Source organism: Mobula hypostoma, chromosome 2 (assembly GCF_963921235.1).
Source record: "Mobula hypostoma chromosome 2, sMobHyp1.1, whole genome shotgun sequence".
NCBI lineage: Eukaryota > Metazoa > Chordata > Chondrichthyes > Myliobatiformes > Myliobatidae > Mobula > Mobula hypostoma.
The window spans coordinates 91,797,899-91,825,370 of NC_086098.1; the positions used below are offsets into that span (position 1 = coordinate 91,797,899).

Genomic DNA, 27,472 nt, shown 5'->3' on the forward strand with positions numbered 1-27,472 from the left:
ATTCTAACTTTTATATCTTCGGGTATTATAAATATTTATTCAGCTTCTCCAGAGCAACAAACACAAAACACTGGGGAAAATCGGCAGGTCAGGAAGCATCTCGGGAGAGAAATAATAAGTTGATTTATCAAGCCGAGACCCTTTTGAGCCAAGGGACTCAGCTTGAACCACTGACTGTTTATTCCCCTCCACAGAAGTTGCCTGACTTGCTGAGTTCCTTCAGCATTTTCTATTCCTCTGAATTTCCAGCATCCGCAGAATCTCTTGTGTTTATATTCAGCTGCTCCTCTTACCATTTCTCTAATCCTATTAGCAATCTTCCTCACGCAATACCACAACTTCTTCTGTCACATAATCCTCATACCCTTTCATACATCTTCCTTTTACTTCCCTGTGCTTTTTTTTAAAACAGTGCATCTCTTACATTTTCCAGTCACGATAGGGAGATTTTTATATATATATCTCCCTCACCGCCCGCCCCGCCTCTCTCCCCACAGATGCAACAGCCCTGTTGAGTATTTCCAGCATCTTTTACTTTGGTCTTTAAATTAGAGTCATTCTTCTTGGCTCTTCTACTACTGTTGATTAGATTTACTTATTGCATGTTCTTTGAAACATACAATGAAATGTGCCAACTTGCATTAAATCAAAATCAGTGAGGAAAGCCAACACAACAGGTTTGGGCAAACTGTTTGGTGTACCTATCCTATAGCTGAAGGTTGGGGCGTAGGAGGTAGGGGTCACAGGATATGGGCAGTCATGACGTCTGCCTGATAGTCTTTACAAGAAATAAAGATAACCCTGTGCAGGAGACAGCATAGAAATTCCTCCCAGATTTTTTTAATGTTTTGACACAGAACTGATGTTAATTAGTTGTTGTTTCTTCATAACTATGATCGAGTCATAACTCATTCGTGTTTCAGGTTCAAATCAGCTCTGATTCACTTTGTCATTTCTCTCCAGTATAAGTAAGCCTTCAAAGGACCAGCAGCCAGCAGTCAAATTATTGTAACACCGTTATTGATGGGTTTTTGAAATAACATGCTGAACTCTGTCACACTATGATGACTCATCACGGTGCCTTATACAATTGGTTTTTAATTTCACTGCAATGACAATCACACCATAAATAATGCCCAAAGGATAACTCAAAGTTAATGCTTGTGATTCCTCGACTAAACTAACATCATTGTGCCTTCAAACTTTCACAGGCAAAGCTATTATACACAAATCGAGTAAGGTGCCTGGAAGGTAGCAATCCCAATGCATGTAACATGAAACATGAGAGAGGTCAAATTATGATAAAGCTGTCTCAATTATCTTTGCTGCAAATCCTTTGCGTGGAGTAACATTATTGAATTAGTAGAATGTAAGTTCCATTACAAAAATTTGAAAACATAGTCTAAGCTTGATTATCAGAGGCAACATTTTAGGTGGACACAAGACACTAGTACCTGATGTTCCTCATCCCTCAGCCTATTCCAAAGTCAGATAGCCTGGTTCTTTGTCTCCTCACTGTTTCAGTGCACATCACACAAAATGCTGCAGGATCTCAGCAGGTCAGCCAACATATATGGAGAGGAACAAATAGTCAAGGTTCCAGGCCAAGACCATTCATCAGGACGGAAAGGGTAGGGGCAGACACCAGAATAAGAAGTTGGGGAAAGAGGATGGAGTACAAATCGGCAGGTGAAACCAGGTGAGAGGCAAGGTGAGTGGGTGGGTAGAGGGGATGATGTGAATATCTGAGAGGCAATAGGTGGAAAAGATAAAGGGCTGAAAAAGAAAGAATCTGATAGGAGAGGAGAGTGGACCATGGGAGAAAGGGAAGGAACAGGATTACCACATGGAGGAGGAGAGAAGGAATTAGAAGGGAGCCACAATAGAGAATGGAAAAAAAGAGAAGAGGGAGGGGGAGAAATTACAGAAAATTGGAAAAATCAATCTTCATGCTGTCAGGTTGGTGGCTACCCAGACAGAATATGAGCTGTTGCTCCCCCAAACTGAGCATGCCGTGTTGAAAGTGACTATTGGGTTTCACATACAGCTGCACTGACAACATTTCAGAAGTGCTCCAGTGGTTATACAATATTTTCAATTTTTGATGTCATGAAAGACTCTACACAAATGCAGAGCACTACACATTGAATCATATCAGAAAGATGTGTAATCAAGATTCCTATATAAATGCTAATCTTCCTTTTATGTGATTTTGTGGGCAGTGTTTTACTGGTCTGTGGATTTCATGGTTACATATCCACTAATGCACTTCTGATGTAAACACGATAGACAATTTCAAAGAGTGTGTATCAAAATATTCACATTTTTGAGCTCTCTAAATTCAACAACTTTTATTTATTTGGCACCTTTAACCTACAAAATGTTCCAGGATACTCCCCAGCAGCAGAAGAAACTCGATACTGAACCATATGAGGAGATGTTAGGGTAGATACACAAGCTAGGACAACTTGGAGGAACTTGGACAGAGGTATGAAGGAATTTCAGAATTAGGGCCTTAGCAGGCACTGGGATGATAAGAATGCATAATTGGAGGAATTCAGTAATTGCGTTCCACGGGTGACATTTTTGGGGAACTTGCTGCCAGATCAGAACTGCAAGGCATGGAACCTTCCTCTCTGGCTTGACACAAACTAGTCCAGAAATATTTAACCTTGTAAAACCTCATTGGAAGAGGTAAACAGTAAATTCATAAAATTTTGAACTCTCATGTTGTGAAGAAAATAAATCATGTATGTCCTTCAAATTCCACAAAGGTCCTCAGCTTCCTCCTCTCATTCTGCTCAAGCATTGACATTTTCCACAGAATGTGGTGTCCAGCAAGGCTTCAACGGAGGCTGAACCAGCATGTTCCTTGCAAGTTTAGTCAAATTCATAGTCAGAGAGACATAGAACACCACAGCACAGAAACAGCCCCTACAAAATGTTCCAGGATACTCCACAGCAACAAAAGAGACTCAATACTGAACCATATGAGGAGATGTTAGGGTAGATGACCACAAGCTAGGACAACTTGGAGAAAGGTGGACAGAGGTGCATCCAATCCATGCCGAACTGTGATTCTGCCTCGTCCCATTGACCCACACATAGACCATAGCCCTCCATACCCCTCCTACCCCTGTACGTATCCAAACTTCTCTTAAATGTTGCAATTGAACTTACATCCACCACTTCTGCTGGCAGCTCGTCCCACACTTGCACCACCCTCTGAGTGAAGAAATTCTCCCTTAGGTTCCCCTTATATATTCTTTACCAACATTCTCTTCAGCACTCCACCCTATCCATTACAGTTGAAGCCCTACTTGTTCATACTTGGAAAAGCATATCATTACCCCAAAACGTTTTATGATGTTATAGAGCATTTCCTTTAAAGGGTAAGGGATATCCTGAGGGTTTCCAAGACTCAACAGGCGGCAGCTGTGCTGAGTACATTTTTATTTTAATGTAATCATTCTAAATCACTTCAATAATGTTGAAATTTCACTCATCCCTGCAGTCTTTGGGATTCCACACCACATGGGGATCTTTCACCCAAAACTGGATACCACTGCTTAGTTTAACAGAATTGATTAAAGAGAGTGAAGTGTCACTTATTTGAGCAGAATTACCTGAATCTTAACTAACAAACTTAGGCAGTTTTTTACTGTTGAGAATGACTACTTTCCACTGTGGTTTGAAGGGTCTGAAGGGTGCTGATGAATCCGATGTGGAATCTGCAGACTATCACAGGTAGGGCGGGAGGTGTTTGAGGGACAGGTGGGTAGAAAACCTACAAATGACTTGCCCTGCGTGATATCCCTCTGTAATTCCTTCTATAGGATATCTGCTTTATTGAAAATTCTGTCTTTGAGATCGCTTGGCCAGTCTTCTTCTGCCCAGGTGAAGTGTTTGAGGTCACAAATTCATGCAGAAGTACTTCCCTGACAGATTTTACCACGTCAACAGGGATTTCTTCTGCTGCAGAAGTCTTGTTGTTTATCAACTGCTGGACATCCTTTCCAACCTTTTGCCAGGCTGTATCAGTGTTGTGATTACAGTTGGCAGTCTGCTGTGGGATGGAGTCAAGGTCACGCACATCAGAGATAAAACCTTGATTGACAAGATCCTCAACGTGCCTTGCCACCCAGGGTGACCTCTCCTCCTCCATACCTTGCGGTAGGTTAGATCCTTAGACCACAGCTAGTTCTAGGAGAGCTGAGGGAAAATTGCACATGCCATGGTTGTTGTTCGCCCTCCATCTGATCCCTTAGGAATGTGCTGGGCCTCAGTGGGTTTGTGTTGGACCTCAGCATTTAGATGCATATGTATCTTTTTTTTAAGGTATGATTTAATTCCCGTCCCATGAAAGTTTTGCATTAATAAGATCCTAAATCTCCTGGTGCTCTCAGAAGACCGTTCCCTGTGTTTTCTGGTGAAGAAGCCAAGAGACTTTACACAGGTGCAAAACAGTTATGGTGTGTCAGGTACGTGCTGAATTGAGGCAGCGGGGCCCAGGCAAGGCCTAAGAGTGAAGAATAAGTTAATGTTTAGTCATTGCCGGAATGGGCTTGGAGCCAATTCGAAGCAGTGAATCTGAAGCGAGGCAGAGACAAGACGGCAGACCCTGGGCCACAGAGCGAGAAACAAGCTGATGTTTGACTGATTTAAAGACCAGGCCAGATTGGGAAGGTCAGGTACCAACCAAATCAAGGTGGAGGGTCCCAAGCCCAAGAGCCTATCGAAGAAGCAGGGCCCAGGTCGAAGAGCGAGGAACAACCTGCTGGTTGGCTGGTTAAAGTCTCAATCTAAATTGAAAAATTCATGGTGTCGTGGCCAGAAGAGAGGGATGGGCTGGTGTAAGACTCACCCCTCCGCGAAGTTTGCACGCCTCTGCACTGAACTGAGGAGGCTGTGGCCTGCAACTAATGGGCTCCTGGATTGGCTGTGAGTGGCTTCGTGGCTGTGGACTCACTTTAGTGAACTTCAGTTCTGAATGCCATTTGCTTACTTTTATTATTTGCATGATTTGTTTTTTTTTCTGCACATTGGGTGTCCGACAGTTGTTTTTAATGGGTTCTATTGGCTTTCCCTTTTCTGGGGCTACCTGTAAGGAGACAAATCTCAAAGTTGTGTATGGTATACAACTACGAACTTTGAATTATGGCAGACTTCAGAGCAGTTCGGGCACTGATACAGAGTTGCCTCGTTATCTGGCAGCCATTCCTGAGTAGAGCTTTCTCTAAGATGTCTTTGAGTCCTTCAGGATTGAATTTCCAGCAGCAGCTTCTTGCCTCTGTCACTGTTCGAGAGCCGGGTTAATGAAGGTTGATGGTGCAGCAGTCCTCTGTGACACAGATCCCCTCAGTCCCTCATTTGCATGATGATGTGGATGACAATACATGGATTGGGTTTGCTATGGAGCAGGTTGTTGAGAATAATAGGCCTCAGGAAAAAAGGAGGCCTATGATGTCCTAGATCCAAACTGAGATCCAGAAGCCTACCCATGAATACGATTATCCTTTATCATCTGTACGTTTACTGACAACACAACTATTGTGGACAGAAATCCAGATGGTGACAAGGAGGCATACAGGAGTGAGATAGATCAGCTGGTTGAGTGGTGTCACAGCAACAACTTTGTACTCTACGTCAGTAAGACCAAGGAATTTATTGTGGACTTCAGGAAGGGGAAGTCAAGGGAAAACACATCAGTCCTTATTGGGGGAATATACACTAGCCTTCATCAAGGGATCAGAAGTGGAAAAGGTGAACAGTTTCAAGTTCCTGGGTGTCAAATTCTCTGAGGATCTATCCGGTGCCTAATATACTGATGCAATTACAAAGAAGGCACGCCAACAGCTCTATTTCATTAGGAGTTTGAGTTGAACTGATAGGTCACCAAAGACACTCGCAAATTTCTACAGATGTACCATGGACAGCATTCTAAGTTATTCCATCACCATCTGGTATGGAGGGGCCACTGCACAGCACTGGAAAAAAATGCAGAAAGTTGTAAATTTCAGCCGGCTCCAGCATGATCACTAGGCCCTCCCAGTATGCAGGACACCTTCAAAATGTGATGTCTTGAAAAGGTGGCAGCCATCGTTAAGGACCCCCATCACCCAACACATGTCCTCTTCTCATTGCTACAATCAAGCATGGGGTACAGAAGACTGAAGACACACACTCAATGTTTCAGGAACAGCTTCTTTCCCTCTGCCATCAGCTTTCAGAATGGACAATGAACCCATGAACAATACCTCTGTATTTTTCCCTCACTTTTTGTGCCACTTATTTAATTTTCTTTGTATATATACTTATTGTAATTTATAGTTTTTATTATTCAGCATTGCAATGTAATGCTGCCACAAAACAACAAAAAATTCATGATGAACCAGGTGATATTAAACCTGATTCTGACTGATTCTGATACCAGTCTTTCATTCTATTCCATCTTCCTTTTTTGATGATTTTCCCCAGAATGTTTCAATTTGTTCCATCAATGCACACTGTTTTATTATTACTCCTACCCAACCTTCCTTCAGAATACTGCCAGGCCTTCCAGTAAAATGTCAATGTTTTGCACTTTGATAAGTGTACTACAATTAATTTATAATATATTAATATATATTTGTTTTCATACCAGACATCAAATTTTAATTCAAAATGTAGGGAAATGTTTTTGCCACATTTGTGGGATTGTGATAAACTGATGTAAAAATTCTAAAAGTCTTTTTATATGTCTGTTTCTCCTTTAGATCTGAAGGTTCTGCTTGCTTTTCGGAACATTGGGAAGTGTAATGGAATATGGCCAACATCATGTTTTCACTGTTTTCTGTGTATTGAGACAGCTGAGAACTATGTTTATGATTAAAATGCTGCTTATTTTAGCTCATGACTGAAGCCAAGAGAAGGAAATAATTTCTGTGGAATATCAAAGCTCAGCTTACCCTCAGTTCTTCAACATCTTGTCAAACAACAACAATTTGCATTTACAGGAAAATAACAAAAGAAAACTTGATCTTATGCCACAAGTAGAGGTGGTGAGCTAAGAAAGTGAGGGCCTTTAAAGAGCAAACAATATTTGGGCAGCACAGCTGGCAGAGCTGCTGACTCACAGTTCCAGTGGTCTGGGTTCAATCTTGATGTGGGGTATGAGCATTCTCACTGAGATTTCACGATCTCCTTCCCGTGCTTTGGTTTCCTCCCATATCTCAAAGAGGTGTGGTCTGGTGGCCTGACTTACCACTGCAAATGCTGTCTGGTGTGCAAGTAAGTGGATCAGTCAAGGGGACTGATTGTGGAGAGAAAAAAAATGATGTTTGGTGTAAATTCCTATTAGTGTTTACTGTGGATTTAGTGGGCTAAACGGTCTGTTTTAGTGACTCTAAAATGACAGGAGATAAGAAGATACTATATAAAATGCAATGCAAAATTAAGTTGGTAAATGGATAGGTAAGAGTAAAGGATTAGTGTCCTTTAAATCTGTTCTGGTAGTGGGGCTAGATGTGGCAGACAGAAATATAACGAGTGAATGAGACATAGGCTGGGATGAATGCTTTGTCAGAACTAGCAGATAAGAATGAACTTCTATTTCCACTGCCACTCTTGTAGAGAAATGCTGCAATCAGCCCGCCTATACCCATAGAAAAGCAATGGGATAAGTGACAAGTAATCCATATTGACAGTCCAGGAATGCTCTTAATGCTTCTCTCCAAGCAGACGCCAGACATCTCTCAACTTCCACTTGGGAGGTTCCATGGGTCTTGGTTTTCATAAATTTAAAAAATGACTTTTATTTGTCACATGTACAGTGAAATGTCTTGTTTGCATCAGTGACTAACACAGTTGGAGACATGCTGGTGGCAGCCAGCAAGTGCTGTCATGCTTCCAGCACCAACATAGCATGCCCACAAAATGTTAACCCTAACTCACACATCTTTAGAATGAGCAAGGAAATCAGAGCACCAGGAGGAAACCCAGAATGTCACAAGGTGAATGCACAAACTCCTTGCAGGCAGTGGCAGGAACTGAACCCCGATCTTATATTTACTGCTGTAAAGTGTTACTCTAACTACTATGCTACCATGCTGTCTTTCATGCAAATAATAAAACTTCAATATTTAAAGTCTTTACTGATGTATTGTTTGTCAGAAATGAACAATTCCCTACTGTGAAGGCTGTTCTGGAGTAGCAGTCAAGGATTCTGTGTTAAGTTATTGGTGCAGGACTTAAGCCCACAACATCCTGGCTCAGAAGAAAGAGCATCTCTGACAGAATCGGGACTAAGATGACTCTGCGTCCTGCCCTATAGTTTAAAATGCATTAAGCTCCCTGCTATTAGTGTTATTTGCCATTTCCAAATGACAACCTTGTTCATTATTTGTTGTCAAAAAAATGCCTTGGAACTCTCAGCACTACGCAGGAGTTACATTACAAAATTTATCTTGCAGTATAGGTGTAAAAGTCTGCAGTATTTTACCCTGTAATATTCTCAGACTCAAATTAATTCAACCTGTTTTTTCCCCCCCTCTGTGACTTGGTTATGTGAACAGCTGCTTAATAATGACGTTAGAAAAGTGAAATCAGCTCAGACAACTGTTGGGAATGCTTTCTGAAGTTAATTATGCTTGCATTTCCTTCTCCCTCAGTGTTCATTACCTTTAAATGGAGGCGCACAATGGCAGAAGTAATTACCAAGTAGGTCGATGCATGTGGCTTGGTTTTCACACGGGTCTGAGGCACAGTCATCTATGTCTGTTTCACAATTTCCTCCTTAAAGACAATGACGGACGGCAGGTGGAAGAAGGAGAGAAAGAAAAAAAGACTTATCAGTCAGAGAGAGAGAGAGAGAGAGAGAGAGAGATAGTGAGAGTGAGAGAGAAGTTTCAGTCTGCTGTTCATGCAGCAAAAATCCCAAAGCATTTGTGATTAGAGGCAGCACAAAGTCAGTCAAAACAGGAACCAACACAAATTACTGCCTGGATGTATTTATTTCACTTCACACCTCAGCATTACTAAAGAGACACTAATCCTCCCTTGGGGTGGACTTGATTTCGAGAATTATTTTGGTGCTACGGAACACAGCTTTGGGTTAGGCTGACTGGCTGTGCCTTGACACTCCATCCCAGATGTACTTTGAGATGAAAAGGAAGGTCAGAGGGTTAGGAGTAAATCACAATCAAGCACAGCACAAAGAGGCAAGAGCTAATGGCTCAGGCAGAAAATACTGCAGACTGGAGCAACTCACCAGTGAAACCAGGCAGGCAGATGCATTCATAACTATTAATGAGGTCGATGCATGTTGCTTTGTGGAGACAGGGAGACGAGTGACATTCATTTATGTTGATTTCACAGTTGATACCTGTAGCGTAGGGAAGGAACGATATTTCATTAATTCCCATGCCATCTAATTATAAATATATAAATGTCTCCTGCACTTACACGGAGGATGCCTCAGCCATTACCCCTACTGTTAGCTTCCTGTTTTGAGAGTCACACCTTTCTGCTTTGGCTTGCTTAAAGTGCGACTTTGAAACTCATTTCTTGCAATCTGTCATGATTTGCCAATGTACACAATGCTCGACGGGCTAAACTGTCACTATATTGATTCATATGGCTTGAGGCAGCCAATTTCCTTATCAATTTATATCAATAAAGTGGATGAAAATGGAAATGGCATTGAGATGTAATAGGATGCATTTCGGATGACATGAGGGAAGTTTTCTCCCTCTGTTGCTGATAACGGAATAAGTGAAATGAAAAATTAAATCTGGCATGGATGCAAAGGTGATTTAGCAGAAAGAGAAAAATTAATGAGCTGGCACATGACCGAAAGGAATTAAAATTAAATTCAAATAGTATGCTAATGTTATTTTATAGCTAAAACAAACTTGGTGAAACACTATCAGGTAATAAGACACAACTCTAAATGAAGGACATCAGCATGATTAGAGGTCAGTATAATGCATATGCAGCGTCATGTATGTCAAAGACATCATGGATGAAGTGTTTCATCGATACATCATATCTCAAAAGGAAAGAATCATCAAAAGGGGGAATAAATGACTTTTAACTCAAGATATTCTGCTGCAGCTGGAGGAGCAACACACAAAAACTGCTGGAGGAACACAGTAAATCAGGCAGCAATATTGGAGGGGAATAAACAGTTGACATTTCAGGCCAAGACCTTTTATCAGGGCTGGAAAGAACAATATCACATACCTTTTAATTTGGGAACAATGGGTAGTCATACTATTGACAAAAAATTCCAAATACTATTTTTTGAAACAGCAAGTGCAATCATTCATGTATCCCTTTTTGTTATAAATGCCTGTATTAATACCCTGTGCAGTTTCTCCACATACAAGTTACATGCTTGCTTTTAATGTATGATACAGAATGGTGAATTATGCAACACATACACAGTCCTAATGAAGGGTCTTGGCTCAAAATGTCAACTGTTTATTCCCCTCTATAGATGCTGCCTGACTTGTTGAGTTCTGCCAGCATTTTAAACATATGGCATTATATCTGCTTGATTTTCCTTCTTGTTCACGCTCCTTCATTCCCACTACATCTTACCTTGTGCCCTCTTGGAAACTTCATCACATCCAAATTCCTATGTCTGACCTGTTGACTCACACAACTCCCACTGTTTAACCTACGGCACATTCCTAACTCTGTCATCTCAAATTAGCAACTGCCTGGCTAAATTACTTCAATAATTACTCCCAAATGTCCTGAATCGTCATTTTCCTTCTTCAATCAAACATTGCTGTCAAAAACATTAAAAATGTATAAATCTGTACAAAATTACTGTACATGTAATTAAAAAATATTATTACAACACTGTGCAAAAGGCTTATCCATTTATACATATAGAGCTAGAGTGCCTAAGACTTTCATATAATATTGTATTTGTCATCATAGAGAGAGAGGGAGCTTGTAAATCTGGTGGGAGTAAAGGATGTTGGGAACAGCAGGAGTGGAGTACCCCGGGAGTGGTTTGGGACAGTTATCAGTGAAGGAGTGCCAGGGCAGGGTTTGTGGTGTGGGTGCAGACACACCCAGCCCTGTGACACCAGGCAAGGTAATTTGATTCCAGACAATTGGTTTTTTGATCATGATAGAATGTCTCTCTGGTGCTTCCTACTCCCTCCCCTCTCCCTGCCCCTTCCCATGTTCAGTCCACAGTAGAGACCCATATTAGAATCAGGCTAATAATCACTCACACAGGTCATAAAATTTGTTTTTTCTTTGGTATGGCAGCAGTACAGTGTAATACATAAAATTACTACAGTACTGTGCAAAAGTCTTAGGCACCCAGCTATATACACGTGCTTAAGACTTTGGCACAGTACTGTAAATCTTCATTGTGTAGTCAGCCGTGTTCTGTTAAAATCTTTCCAAAAAGACTTTTTCCTCTAAGATTTGCTTTCCTCTCTGAGCTCCAGTTTGGGGAAGAATTTTAGTCAAGAGACTAACTGTTTCTTTTTATGGCTGTGGACAACCTGTGAGTGTCAAAGAACGATAATAATGTAGCTCTTTTTCAGCACCACAAAAAAGAGAAAGCAGCATGGCAATTTATGCCAAGCAGCAGCAAGGAGGACGATACATAATTCTAATTCCAGAAAACAGAAGCAAAAAATGAAACACTCTACAGATCAGGCAACATAAATAGAAAGGGCAAGGGTCTAAGTAGATTATTTGACCTGAAGTATTAACTCTATTTCTTTCTCCGCAGATACTGCTTGACCTGTTGAGTATTTCCAGCATTTTCTGTTTTAGTTTCAGATTCCCAGGTTCTGCATTTGTTTGATGTTCAATAGAGTTCCGATATGCTGGTAGATGAAAAAGAAAGCAAGCCAGAATAAGCTGGTTTATAGTTTCAACTATGCACAACGTAAATTTTAAGGGTGATAGTTGCTGATTTGATGGTGTTATCTGAGGATAGGTAGAAGGAATTTAAAGAGGAAACATAATTTTGAAAGATTAGTTAAATAAAGGCTATTGGGAACTGACTCAGAGAGGAACTGAGGCATGGAACATGTAAGTTATGTTCCTATTGAATAGTGGAGAAGGACTGAAGGGCTATAGGCCTTATCCAACTACTATTTTCTTGAGTGTTAAGTATTATTCTGCCCAAATAATCTTCACCTGTGTGGTTATACTGCTCAAGTCGTCTCTTCCCTCTTGAGACCAACTCCCGTCAGCTTATTCTTCTACCTGTTTTTCTGAATACAGTTATCAATAGTCACCTTAGATGCACTAGTGCAATTTGCCTGCTGTGCTCTGATGGAAAATTCAGGTTTATTTAGAAAGTCAGGTAAAGAAATCAAAGATCAAAGTAAACTTATATCCTACCCTGAGATTTATTTTCTTGCAGGTATTCACGGTAAAACAAAGACTGACAAGCAACTAAAATGCAAAAGAAGACAACCTGTGCAAATACAAAAAATAATAATAAATAAACAAATGAACAAAAAAGTGAGTAAATAAATAAACAGACAGATAGGTAGTTGGCTAGCGATAGAGATAGTTAAATAATACTAAGAACATGAGTTGCAGAACCTTTGAAAGTTATTCCATAAATTGTTCAAAGTACTGGTGAGTGAAATTATCCATGGTGGTTCAGGAGACTAATGTTTGAAGGGTAACAACTATTCCTGAACCTGGTGGTGTGGAATCAAAGGCTCCAATAGCTCCTTCTTGATGGCAGCAGTGAGAAGAGCACACAGCCTGGATGGTGGGAAATTTCTCCTGAATTCCTTAAGTCTTTTTTAAGTGACTATATTTTTCTTACACAGATGGAAAGATAATACCTATGTCTAACCTATCAAATGTTTCATCACGTTAATGATCACCATTAGGGACCCTTCCACCTGCTGTATTTGAGAATGAAGGCTGTACACACCATATGGGACCTGCTTTTTCTATACAAATAATAATATATTAAATGACACTCACTATTATTAAGACACAATACATAAAGCAACCTCACAATTTGCAAATGGTCACAGGTCATGTCACCCAGCCGTTAAATTCTTTGTGAAAGCTCATCTTGCCATGAGCTTCAGGAGTTTGCAGCATTTGCATATTAATTACCCATTAAAGTCACTGCAGAAAATTACATCTGGTAATCAATATACTAAGCATTCTTCAGACAATGCAGTGATTGTTAATTACTATCAATCATTCTTGCCTGGAATATAAACAATGATAAGTGTGGAATCTCACTGCATCAAGTTCTGATTGTTATAAGAATTTTTAAATAGATTTTAAGTTAGAGGGTGGTGAATTTGTGGAATTTGTTACCACAGGCAGCTGTGGAGTTTAGGTTGTTGGTGTATTTAAAGCAGAGATTGATAGGTTCTTGATTGGACACGGCATCAAAGATTATGGAAAAGAGGCTGGGAGAGGAGGGGAAAAAAGGATCAACCATGAGTGAGTGGTGGAGCAGACTCGATGGGACAAATGGTCTAATTGTGCTCCTATGTCCCATGAGATTCTTAGAAAATTAGCTAGCTGGATTGAAAGCAGAACAATATATTCAACTTGATAATTCACAGATTGTAGCCCGGCAAATTATTTTGGTATGGTAGCTAGTATCAGAATACACTTAGTTGATACTCAAGCTGTCTTGGCAACAAGTCTTCACACATTACACATAAAATTGGCAAGAAAGCTTCCCAGAGCTTATTTATATTAAGGAACAGAGTTGGAAGGCAGCACTGGATTTGAACACTGGATTGTCAAATGTGATTGCATGCAAACACTAGAGAATAACAGGCAAGAAATGACCTGCGCGCCCATCCAGCCTGATTGGCAACTCTTCATTTGTACACCTGGGCACAAAGAACTGAAACATTCACAGTGGATCATACACTAGTTCCTGGTTTACCATCCAGGAAAGAAACCTTTCTTTCTCAGGAAAGAAACCGGCACAATTAAGGACACCACCCATCCCAACATCCACACTTCTTTTCCCTCCCATTACAAAAGCCTGAGAGTAACACACACAAAATGCTGGAGGAACTCAGCAGGTCAGGCAGCATCTGTGGAACTGAATAAGCAGTCAACGTTTCAGGCTGAGGCCCTTCACCAGGGCTGGAAGGAAAGGAGGAAGAAGCCAGAAGACAATATTGGGGGGAGGGAAATGAGTACAAGCTAGAAGGTGATAGGTGAAGCCAGGTGGAATGGAAAGATAGTAAGAAGCAGGGAGATGATAGGCAGAAAGGTAAAGAACTGGAGAAGAAAGAATATTGATAGAAGAGAGTGGACCGTGGGAGAAAGGGAAGCAGGGCGGGCACCGGGGGGGGGGGGGCGGGGGCAGAGGCAAAGAGGAGAGATGAGAGGGGAGCCAGAGTGGGAATGGAAGAAGAAAGAGGGAGACTTGAAAAAAAATACGGGAAGTTAAAGAAATTGATGTTCAGTAGCCGCATAATCTCTTGTGTATATGAAAGCCTGAGAGGCTGTACCACCAGGTTCAAGTACAGACTCGACATGCTGTTATAAATCTATTGAATGGTTCTTTATTAGGATTTAACAGACTCTAGACCTTAGCATCGGTCTCATTATGTTCCTGCACCTTTTTGACTACAAGCACTGCATTTTCTCTGTGGCTGTTACACTTTATTCTACATTCTGTTAATGTTTTACCCTGTAATACCTCAATGTCATGGTTTGATCTGTATGTCAATAGACAGCATAATGATTTGATCAGTATGAATAGTATGCAAAACAGGCTTTCCAGTGTACCTCGGTCCAGGTGGCAATACCAATTCCATTTGCAATTCCACCTCGAGATTCTAGCACGAGGGTTTGGAACCCAGCCAGCTCCCCTCTAAAGAGCATTGCTTCATTGTTATTGTAAAATCTCAGTGCAAACTATCTCATCTAGTGTATTGTGTACAGTGTACTGTTCAAGAAAGAGGTATGTCAAGAGAAACAAATAACATTTCTTCAAATATTTTCACAAGAATGGGACAGGTCCATTTTTGTCAATAAAGTGCATTTTGGTGCATAACAAATTCATAAGAGAAAACAATTTGGGAAAATCAAAATGCATAATAAGGCATTTATTTGTAAAATAATGAATTAAATCTTGCTGGAGTGGGTACAACACCCTTCTGTGTTCTGTAACTTGCTGGAAATGTGAGTTGGGAGAGAATAGTAGTTAATGGCATTCTTCGTCAATTGGAAGACCACTAGTCAATCATCCAAATAGGATTTAAAGATTGAGAAAGAAACAAAGGAACAATGGAAAAGTTGAGAGGATGTATCAGAGCGAAATCAGCGACAAAATAGAATTAAAGAGATGCAAATTAAGACTGAATGACAAGATACAAAAAAAGTGAGAATTTCTAACATGCAGAAACAAAAAATCAGAGTGAGCCGAGACTTCATGGTGTTAAGTCCATCTTGCCCTGATTGTCTTGATCTTGGCCTTATCCACTGCAGAGGCTGATGTCCATAAGGTGCAATATCCCTATAGTCTGAAAACTAATTCATCTGAGCCTTAATGTAATTCAAGACTTCTTCCTCCACTGCTTTCTGGGGCAACCACTTATTCTGAAATTATCCTTTATTCCGAACAAGACAGTGACATAGCAAGCTCCCTTCCTGCACCACTGAGATTAAGAGTCACACCTTAATAGTGGCATTGGTTTATTATTGTCACATGTGCCAAGATACAGTGAAAAGCTTGTCATGCAATCAGATTACTACACAGTGTGTTGAGGTAGAACAATATAAAACAGAATAAAGTGTAATAGCTGCAGAGAGCATGCAGTAAACTCTGCCATAGTTGGATGCATCAGCAAGGGAGATTAGGCTGAGTACAGAGCTATGGTAGGAAACTTTGTCACATGGTGTGAGCAGAATTATCTGCAGCTTAATGTGAAAAAGACTAAGGAGCTGGTGGTAAACCTGAGGAGAGCTAAGGTACCGGTGACCCCTGTTTCCATCCAGGGGGTCAGTGTGGACATGGTGGAGGATTACAAATACCTGGGGATACGAATTGACAATAAACTGGACTGGTCAAAGAACACTGAGGCTGTCTACAAGAAGGGTCAGAGCCGTCTCTATTTCCTGAGGAGACTATATCCCTTAACATCTGCCGGACGATGCTGAGGATGCTCTATGAGTCTGTGGTGGCCAGTGCGATCATGTTTGCTGTTGTGTGCTGGGGCAGCAGGCTGAGAGTAGCAGACACCAACAGAATCAACAAACTCATTCGTAAGGCCAGTGATGTTGTGGGGATGGAACGGGACTCTCTCACGGTGGTGTCTGAAAAGAGGATGCTGTCTAAGTTGCATGCCATCTTGGTCAATGTCTCCCATCCACTACATAATGTACTGGGTGGGCACAGGAGTACATTCAGCCAGAGACTCATTCCACCGAGATGCAGCACAGAGCATCATAGGAAGTCATTTCTGCCTGTGGCCATCAAACTTTACAACTCCTCCCTTGGAGGGTCAGACATCCTGAGCCAATAGGCTGGTCCTGGACTTATTTCATAATTTACTGGCATAATTTACATACTACTATTTAACTATTTATGGTTCTATTACTATTTATTATTTATGGTGCAACTGTAATGAAAACCAATTTCCCCCAGGATCAATAAAGTATGACTATGACTATGACTATGACTAGAAAATAAGTTACAAGATCATAATGAATTTAATTGTGAGGAGTTCACCTTATCATACAAGATGCCCATTCAAGAATCTCTCTATAGTTTCTTGTGGTCAAGAGCAAAGCAGTTGTCATACCAATCCATTATCCATCCAGATAGAATGTTTTCTACGGTGCATTGATAAAAATTAGTGAGGGTTGACAGGACCATTCTACGCTTCATTAGCTTCCTGAGGAAGTAGAGGAATTGGCGACCTTTCTTGGCCGTGACATCAGCATGGTTGAATCATCAGGCCAGACTTCTGGTGATCTCCATTCGAAGGTACCTGAAGCTCTGAACCTCAACACTGCTGATGTAGACAGGAGAATGTGCACCACCCCCTTTCCTGAAAGTGCAGTACATGTAAACTATAAAGAGCAAGATCAGAATGTGATAGATCCTTACACAGTGCATTGAAGTAGAACAAGGAAAGACAATAATATTAGCGAATAAAATATAAAAGTGGCAGAGAAAGTGCAGTGCAGGTAGGTAATAAAGTGTATGATCATAACGGGGTAGATTATTGAAGTAGAACAAGATAAATAATTGCACAGAATAAAGCGTAAAAGCCACAGGGAAAGTACAGTGCAGCTAAATAATAACGTGCAGGATCACAATGAGTAGATAACAAGCTTGTCAGCCATGACTGAATGGCAGAACAAGGCTCGATAACTAAAAGGCCTAATCCTGCTCCTATGTCTTATGGTTTTAGAACATTGAAAATTTATCAAGTGTTGGCTGTGCTGCTGAATTCTATATGGAGACAAGTGAATAGAATACTGTGACAGATGTAGCAATACCCTTCACTCAGTCTACCCATACTGAATATATGGAAATCAATAGAACTGTCAGCCTCTGTGAGTACTCCATTCCCCGATGTAGATAACTACCCACAGCACACTATTGTGATAGCAACATAACTGCTGGCAACTACGGATATATTCTGAGCTCTTTCCTATTTCTCCAAAGAATGCTTTCCCTCTTGGAGAAAATACAAAAGCATCAGAAAGCTGTCAATAGCAGCTCCACCCTTCCACTCTTCAGATGCTCTCAAATGATCAGACTTTGTCCATTGTACAGTCCAGGATGAGAAAGACTGTCAAACATTGGCATAAGTTCCACCTGTCTTAGAAGCAAATGTCTGAAAGAAAATCATGCTATTCACAGTTAGGAGAACACAAGTGAATTATTTTGCACGCCGTAAAATCAAAGTAGGTTTATTATCAAAATATATACATGATGATTGAGATTCATTTTCTTCCAGGCAGGCAGTTACAGGAAAATAAAGAAATACTATAGAATCAATGAAAAAAAAACTATACATAAACAAAGATTGACTTACAACCAGTGTGCAAAAGAAGACAAATTGTGCAAATCAAAAGATACTGAGAACATGTGTTGTAGAGTCCTTGAAAGTGAGTTTGTTGGTTGTGGAATCAGTTCAGAGTTAAGATTAGTGATGTTATCCACATGGGTTCAGAAGCTTGATGGTTGCCAATGCCTTATATTCTGGAATTCCCTCCCAAAATTTTACCTTTTTCCTCCATTAAAGCATTCCTTATAAACCAAATCTGCCTAACTATCTATCAGTGCATCAGCTCATCAACTTTTGGCTTAGCAAACACTCCTGTGAATCACCTTTGGCACTTTGACCAGATTGAATGGTGCTTTAATGGTCATGTAGGTGGGTTGCTAGTCTTTGTGACTAGCTGGGTCAGAAGGGCCTGCTCCACACTGTGTCTCTAAGTAAAATGAATTAAAATAAGTCATGCAGAGTTCAATCCGGAGCCCAAAAAGTTGGGGTATTCAAAAGTTTTGAGGGCCGAAAATATCTGCTTGACTTCTGAAGTGACAATTATTAGCAGTTTCTCTGGCAGAACATTTCTTGCCCAGTAAGTAATTATGGTGAACTATTCTGAGCATTTGAAGACAAAATTTACTAGGATTGTTATCCCACTGGGGAATTCTCCAACCAAGTTAATAAGTATCTCTACCAGCCAAGTGCAAATGTGTATGTTGGCTGAGTGCATCTTTCACCTGACAACAGCTATAAATCAGCTGAGTTACTGCTCTTACATAACACTACAACTGCCCCTGCTGATTTAGCAGTAAATCACCAGTGAAACTTTTTGCTCTGAGCTGCAATTGGGCCATTAACCAATTAACCCTTGTTAATAATGATAATGAAGTACGTGACATTTTATGAAAAGGCTTCTTACGAACATTGATGGGAAAGACGAACAAGAAAGAATAATGTGAACAGAAGAATCTGTTTTTTTGCTTGGAAAGAGTGCATTGTATGCATGAGGCTCTAGTCCTCAAGGAAATTATTATGTCCTCAATGGTGGGCCAGCCTATCATGTCAAATGCCTTTTTATAGCCCATATACAGAACATTTACTGCCCTGCCTTCATCAGTTTCCTTTGTTGCCTCTGCACAAGAAGAATAAACTCAATCAAATTAGTGAGACAAAACATCTCCCTCACATAACCATGCTGATATCGCTAATTGGGCACTGCCCTTTACAAATGTATGTAAATCCTGACCTTTAGAATATTTTTCCAAAGCTGAATAATGATCCAGAGGTAAAATTTTTAAAAAGATTGTCTTGTTGAGGAAAATGTCGAAGTAGGTCACATGGTACCCAGTAAAAGTGAGTCTGAACTTAACCTCAGGGTACGTCCACACTACGCTGGATAATTTTGAAAACAAAGCTTTTTCTCTTCATTTTGACCTTCTGTCCACACTGAAACGGCATTTTCATCCCCCGAAAACGGAGATTTTCAGAAACGGTCTCCAGAGTGAATAAATCTGAAAACGCCTAATATCCATTGTAGTGTGTATGGGGTAAACGGAGAGATTTAAAAACGCTTTCATGACAACACCACAACAATGACTTTTCTGCTTCTGCTCGGTACTGCGCAAGCACTGTCGTACGGCTGTTATAACGCGCAGTCTGTGTGAACGGCGTGAGAGTTAAATTGTAAAGTGAGCTTTTTTGACTATTTAAAAACGCTGTCATGACGTGCCGGGACAGATGTTCGTTGTTTTCTTGAACGCCACCATCTAACAACTTCAGAACAGACGGACGAGACTGAAGCCAGAAGAGTTAGAAATGTACTCACCAAATACTTTGACCCATAGCTTACTGACTAAATAAGTATACTCACTTTGCCCTGCTTTCTGTCCTTGCTTGTGTGAAGGTGGCTCACCTATTTAGACAAGTACTTCTCTGACAATAGATGTGTAACAGCCTAATGTAACATTGTATGGAAATACAAGATAACACTGATGCAGACATTTTATACATTTAACAAGGTGCTTTATTAATGCAACAGAGTTAGTCAGTTTTTCAATGTTCGTCGTCAGCTGGGTCATACTGTCCGTGAACTCCCTGTCGGTTGCCTCCATATGCTCCAGTATTTGTTTTTTTTTGTTTTAAGTCCTCCTGCGCGAGATCCAAGAGCAATTCCTTTAAAGTTTTTCTCTCTGTAACTGGACAAACACGCACCAAGTAAGTATACCGTTTCCTCTTCACATGTTTTCTGTGTGTCCTGCGCATGCCCAGTAGGAGGAGATTCGCCCAAATATCCATCTAACATGGATAGAGATATTTTGAAAAACGCTTAGTGTGGACGCCTGTCGTTTTTACTTGAAACCGGCGTTTTCAAAATTATCTGGCGTAGTATGGACGTAGCCTCAGTCCCAGAATCAATCTGACACTGACAACTTCATGAAGGTAAGCGTGTCTGTATGAGATCGTGCCAGTATGCCACACACCTTTAGCACCGCCTTATCAACATAAGTTGTCATTCTCAGTAAATGTGAACTTTAATAACTGGTTCTTGCTGTTCATCAATATGCCTTACTATCCAACCAGTTACTGTACATGCCCTAGCATCACACACAAAATGCTGAAGGATCTCAGCAGGCTAGGCTGTATCTGCAGATTTTCTCTAGTTTCTGACTGTACATGCCCTACCCTTGTTTGACTTCCCAAAATGCATCACCTCACACTTGCCAGGAATAAGTTCCATCGGCTAATGCTTCACCCAATTTTTAATTTGATCTATATCCTGGTCAAAATTCCTCAATAATCACATCGCCATCAATTTTCGTGTCAGCCTCAAAGTTAGTAATCAGCCCTTCTTCACTCACAGATCTTTAATGTACATCGCAAACAGCAAAGGTTTTGGTTCTATTTCTGTGATACACCACCAATCACAGAAACACAACTCTCCAGCAATACTCTCCATCTCCTATCACCAAGCCAGTTTTGGATCCAATTAGCCAGCTTGCCTTGGTACTTTAAATATCACAATCAGAATCAGAATCAGGTTCATTATCACTGAAATATGTTGTGAAATGTGTGGGTTTGCGGCAGCACTACAGAGTAATATACATAAAACATACTATAAACTACAATAAGAAACATTAAAAAATTAAAAAGTAGAGCGAGGAGAGCAAAACAGTGAGGTAGTGTTCATGAGTTCATGGACCATTCCATAACCTGATGGAGGAAGGGAAGAAGTTGTTCCAAAAACATTGTGTGCCTTAAGGCTCCTGTACCTCCTCCCTGATGGTGGAAATAAGAATACTTGTTCTGGAAATTGGGAGTCGTTAATGACAGATGTCAACTTCTTGAAGCATTTTGTCAAATGCCTTTTTATATCTGGTGTACAGATGCTTTAGCAGTGGCATCCCATTGTTCATCGATGGTTGAGAATTTTGTGATGTGCAGACCATTTTATATACTGAGGGACTTCACTACAATAGTGTTGGTAACTGTATATATCCCCACCCCACTAGTGCCTGTGTCAGCTCTACAGCACCATTAGTAACTTTCAAACCAAATACCCTGATGGTTTATTGCTGGTGACTTTAACCATGCAAGCCTAAAAGCAGTTCTGCCTAAAATCCACCAGCATGTTGATTTTGCTACCAGAGGTGAAAATATGCTAGTTCTGGTTTACACTAACATACCATGTTTTTATATAGCAGTCCCCCAACCCCACATTGGACTCTCAGATCACTTATCTGTGATGTTAATTCCAGCATTCAAACCAGTGATCAAGTGGGTCAAACCAGTTCTAAAGGTGGCGAAAACCTGGTCTGAGGGTGCAATCTCTGCACTGCAGGACTGCTTTGATAATATGAGCTGGAGAATGTTCAGGGAGACTGCCACCTATAGTAACCATATTAACATCGAGGAATTTGTAAATTCTGTGACCAGCTACATAGAGAAGAGTACTGAGGATGTTACCATCACGAACCACGTCCAGGTGAGGGGAAGTCAGCAGCGATGGTTTACTGCAGAGGTCTGTGCCAGGCTGAGGGATCATGATGCTGCTTTTAGATCAGGGGATACAACAGCTATCAGGAAAGCAAGAACCATGGTTTCCTGCTCCACAGGAAGGTGAAACGGGAGCATTATCAGAAAATTTACAGCCATTTCTGCGATACCAGAAACACGAGGCACATATTGAAAGGAACTTAGAGGATTACAGACGACAAGTCTTCCCTGTGTGTTAGTGACCGGGACCCCTCACACCCTGATAGCCTGAATGTCTTTTACGCCCAGTTTGATGCACAGAACAGAGTGCTGTTGAGGAAGGCAACCTTCACCCCCAGGGGAGCTGACACTCTGTCTGGCTGAAGTTGATGTGAGGAAGACCCTGGCCAGAGTCAATGCACACAAAGCTGTGGGGCCTGTAAATGTACCAGGTCAGGTTCTGAAAGACTGCACAGCCCAGCTTACGGAGGTGTTGATGGATAGATTCAACACCTCTCTGGAACAATCCATTGTGCCCTCAGGTTTCAGGGCAGCAGCCTTCACTCCAGTGCCAAAGAAGGTGACAGTAACCTGCCTAAGAGTCTATCGTCCGATGACATTAACATCAACCATTATGAAATGCTTTGAACGGCTGGTCATGGAACACATTAAAGCCTTTCTCCCAGCTACACTGAATCCTTCCCAGCTTGCTTATTGCTCAAAAATTGCACATTCAGAAGGAGGCAAAATGTAAAGATTTTTACTCCTCATGTATATGAAGGATGTAAGAAATAAAGTAAGTTCAATTCAATTTAGACCTCATTTCAGCATTCAACACAATCATATCCCAGAAAGTGGTGGGGAAACTGCCCTTGAGGGTCTCAACACCTCCCTCTGCAAGTGGATACTGACTTCCTAACAGATTATACTGAACACTGATGCTCCCCAAGGCTGTGAGCTCAGCCCACTGCTGTTCGCACAACTGACATGTGACTGTGTCACAGGATCCAGCTCAAACTGTGTCATCAAGTTTGCAGATGACACAACAGTGGTTGGGCTTATCAAGAACGATGATGAGACAGAGTATAGAGAGGAAGTAGAGTGGCTGGTGGATTGGTGGGAGAAGAACAACCTGAGCCTGAATGTAGAGAAGACAAAGGAAATCATTTGGACTTTAGGAAGGTGCAGACAAATCAACCCTCTCTCCGAATACATGTCTCTTCCATAGAGAGAGTTAACAACATGGCTAAACTCACCTCATCTCTTAATATCACCTCCCTGAACAAGAAGGCACAGCAGTACCTCCACTTCCTAAGAAGATTAAGGCAAACAGAACTCCCACCAACCCCTCCACCCCCCATCTTAACTGTGTTTTACAGGAGCACTGTTCGGAGCGACCTTCTCTAGAAAGGAAACACCTCCCAGAAAGGAAACTATAGACCTGTCAGCCGGATATCAGTGATTGGGAAGTTGTTGGAATCGATTGTTAAAGATGAGATTACAGAATACCTGGAGGCACAAGACAAGATAGGCCAAAGCCAGCATGGTTTCCTGAAAGGAAAATCCTGCCTGACAAACCTACTGCAATTCTTTAAGGAAATTACAAGCAGGGTAGACAAAGGAGATGCAGTATATGTGGTGTACTTGGATTTTCAGAAGGCCTTTGACAAGGTGCTGCACATGAGGCTGCTTAGCAAGATAAGAGCCCATAGAATTACAGGGAAGTTACTAGTGTGGGTGGAGCATTGGCTAGTCAGCAGAAAACTGAGAGTGGGAATAAAGAGATCCTATTCTGGCTGGCTGCCAGTTACCAGTGGAGTTCCACAGGGGTTGGTGTTGGGACTGCTGCTTTTTACGATGTATGTCAATGATTTGTACTATGGTATTAATGGATTTGTGGCTAAATTTGTCAATGATACAAAGATAGGTGGAGGAGCATGTAGTGTTGAGGAAACAGAGATCCTGCAGAGGGACTTAGATAGTTTAGGGGAATGGGCAAAGAAGTGGCAAATGAAATACAATGTTGGAAAGTGTATGGTCATGCACTTTGGTGGAAGAAATAAACAGGCAGACTACTATTTAGATGGGGAGAGAATTCAAGATGCAGAGATGCAAAGGGACTTGGGAGTCCTTGTGCAAGATACCCTAAAGTTAACTACCAGGTAGAGTTGATTGTGAAGAAGGCGAATGCAATGTTGGCATTCATTTCTAGAGGAATAGAATATAAGATGTGACATTGAGGCTCTATAAGGCACTCGTGAGACCACATCTGGAATATTGTGTGCAGTTTTGGGCTCCTTATTTTGGAAAGTATATACTGACATTGGAGAGGGTTCAGAGAAGATTCACGAGAATGATTCCAGGAACAAAAAGGTTACTGTATGAAGAATGTCGGGCAGCTCTTGAGTTGTATCCCCTGGAGTTCAGGAGAATGAGAATGATTCCTGGAATGCAGGGGTCAACATATGAGGACTGTTTGTCAGGTCTTTGACTGTATACATTAGAGTATAGAAGAATGAGAGGGGATCTCATAGAAACATTTCAAATGTTGAATGGGTTGGACAGAGTAGATGTGGAAAGGCTGTTTCCCTTGGTGGGTGAGTCCAGGACAAGAGGCCACAGTTTTAGAATTAGAGGGCACCCTTATAAAACAGAGATGATGAGAAAATTTTTTAGCTAGAGGGTCGTGGATTTATGAAATTCGTTGCCACATTCAGCTGTGGAGGCCTGATCATTGAGGGTGTTTAAGGAGGAGATTGATAGGTATCTAATTAGTCAGGGTATGAAGGGATATGGGGAAAAAGCTAGAAATTGGAACTAGATGGGAAAATAGGCTCATGGTGGAGTGGCTGAGCAGACTCGATGGGTCAAATGGCCTACTTCTGCTCCTTTGTCTTTTGATCGAGTGGATGAGGGGGGATCTCATAGAAACATTCCAAATGTTAAAAGGTCTGAATAGATTAGATATGGTAAAGTTATTTCCCATGGTAGGGGATTCTAGGACAAGAGGGCACGACTTCAGGATTGAAGTACGTCCTTTTAGAACTGGGATGTGAAGAAATTACTTTAGTCAGAGGGTGGTAAGTCTGTGGAATTTTTTGCCACAAGCGGCTGTGGAGGCCAAGTCATTGGGTGTATTTAAGGCAGAGATAGATAGGTTCTCGATTAACCAGGGCATCAAAGGTTATGGAGTGAAAATAGGGGAGTGGGGATGACTGGAAGAATTGGATCAGCCCATGATTGAATGGAAGAGCAGACTCGATAGGCCAAATGGCCTACTTCTGTTCCTGTATCTTATGGTCTTATGACCTAACAAGTTGCATCTCCATTTAGTATGGAAGCAGTCATGCATCAGACCAGAAGTCCCTACAAAGCACTGTGAGAACAGCTGAGAGGATTATAAGGATCTCCCTAACATTCATCGGGAACATTTATCTTGAGCGCTGTGTATACAGGGCCCTTAATATTATTAAGGATCCCACCCATTCATCCAGCATCCTCTTTGACTTTCTACCATCAGGCAGGAGACTATGAATCATTAAAACAAGAATGGTCAGGATGAGAAACAGCTTCTTCCCCCATGTCCACAGGCTTCTGATCTCCTGGCTGAATCGTATTCAAAGTGTCACTGGTTAATCTGTTCCGTACCTTATAGCATTTACTAGTTATGGACTTTAATTTGTTATTTATGTGTGATTCATCTGTAGATTTTATCCTTACCTTCATAAGTCATTGTGTGTTATGTGTACTACTGTGCTTGACACTTTGGTTTGAAGAATCGTTGTCTCATTTCTATATACATTACATGGTTATCTATGTTATATACAAGTATGCAGTTAAATGACAATAAATGTTACTTGACACTTGACCTGACTTATAGCCCATATAGACAAGATCAACTGCTCTGTCTTCATCAATCTCCTTGGTTACTTCCACAAAAAAAAGTTAATCGAATTAGTGAGATAAGACTTACCCCACACAAAACCACTGGCTTTCCAAATGTACGCAAAACCTGACCCTTAGAATTTTCTCCAGTAAATTCCCACTGACATAAGATTCCAGAGCCTGTAATTTCCTGGTTTGTCCCTCTTAAATAAAGGAACATTAGTGACCCTCTAATCTTCAGGTATGGATGCCCTTGTAATATAAATGCAAGTCTTTCAATCTTGATCCCATTTCTTGCTTGACCAATAGCTGAAGTTGTTGGAGATATATTTGCTTGTTTAATTGCTCCATGTCCATCAGTTTAAACCATTACACTGTGCTTCTATTTCACTGAATTGAGCTTCACGCTAACATTCTGACCTAATATTGACTACATTTCTTGGCATGGGTACAAATGATAGCTTGTATTAGATGTCCTCATATATAATGCCAAAAACACATCTCCTTCTCACTGTTCAGGCATAATTCACTTCTCGTCTTGCATCCAATTTAAATACTATGATTGTTTCATTTGCTGTTAATGGCAGGAGCAAATCTCTTTCATTTACATGATTTATCACTGCTACATCCACATTAAACTTCTCAAATGCATTCTGTTCAGTTACACGCCTTTGATTTTGTCCATCCTGCCATTTATTCTACATTTTATCAAAACTTTCTTAACCACATTCTCTGCAAACATGCCTCAAATTAATGTAATTTCATTTTAGGGCTGTGCTGAATTAAATATGGTCTGCACAAATTCATCTTTACTCCCTCTCCCTTTAGAAAGTGACAGGTAACATTTCCTGCATTGCATATGACTTATTTCTTAATCTGTTTTCTATGGGTTCCAGCTTCCTTTGTCCACAGATCTTTACTGTCTCATTTATTGTTTCTGTGCCTCTAAATATTTGCATTCTGTTGTCCATTGTCTGGTCATATTCAGTCAATGATATTTCTTTGAGAGTTACTTGACATTCAACAATTCATACAAATTAGTCAAGCAAATATTAGCATATTTCAAGAACAGTTCTTGTTTAAAGAGAATGAGATGTAAAGTTTCTCCCCAATTCCCACAAGAACTTCAGCTATGATCTAACAACTATGTTTTAATGTTTTTTTTCTTAACATAATTCACCCCATTTCTGGTACCAAATAGGATGGTACATTCTAAGAGATATTTAACCAACTGCATGCATTGAAAGCACTATCATTTTAACCCTTCTCCCAAATAAGTAATGTTGCTAAGTAGGGTTATTCAGCATAGAACATATTTAATTTTGCTATCTAATTTTCTAATGCAGTCAACCTGTTGCAAGAGTTCCCAATCTATTATTGGGGATAAGGGACTTCAATTCTTCAAAATGAATAGTGTACTTTGGGTCTGCTCTCCTTCAACCAAAGTATGAAGGATTCAATGAATCTGTGCAATCTACACCTCTGGTGTCCCTCCTCCTTTCCATTTACCATGCTCTACTCTCCGTTCCTATCAGATTCATTCTTCTTCAGCCCTTTACCTTTTCCATTTATCACCTTCCATTTCCACAGATCATCCCCCTTTCCCCTTCACCTGGTCTCACCTGTCACCTGCTAGC

General features: G+C 40.8%; 1 protein-coding gene across 1 annotated transcript in view; it reads right to left on the bottom strand.

Moving 5' to 3' along the window:
- Window positions 1-27,472, bottom strand: part of LOC134357346 (protein eyes shut homolog) — a 352,502-nt gene that overhangs the window by 51,838 nt on the left and 273,192 nt on the right. Inside the window, exon 7 of the mRNA XM_063068797.1 lies at window positions 9,248-9,361. Within this exon, the coding sequence (XP_062924867.1) occupies window positions 9,248-9,361 (114 nt within the window). The remainder of the gene's footprint in view (window positions 1-9,247; window positions 9,362-27,472) is intronic.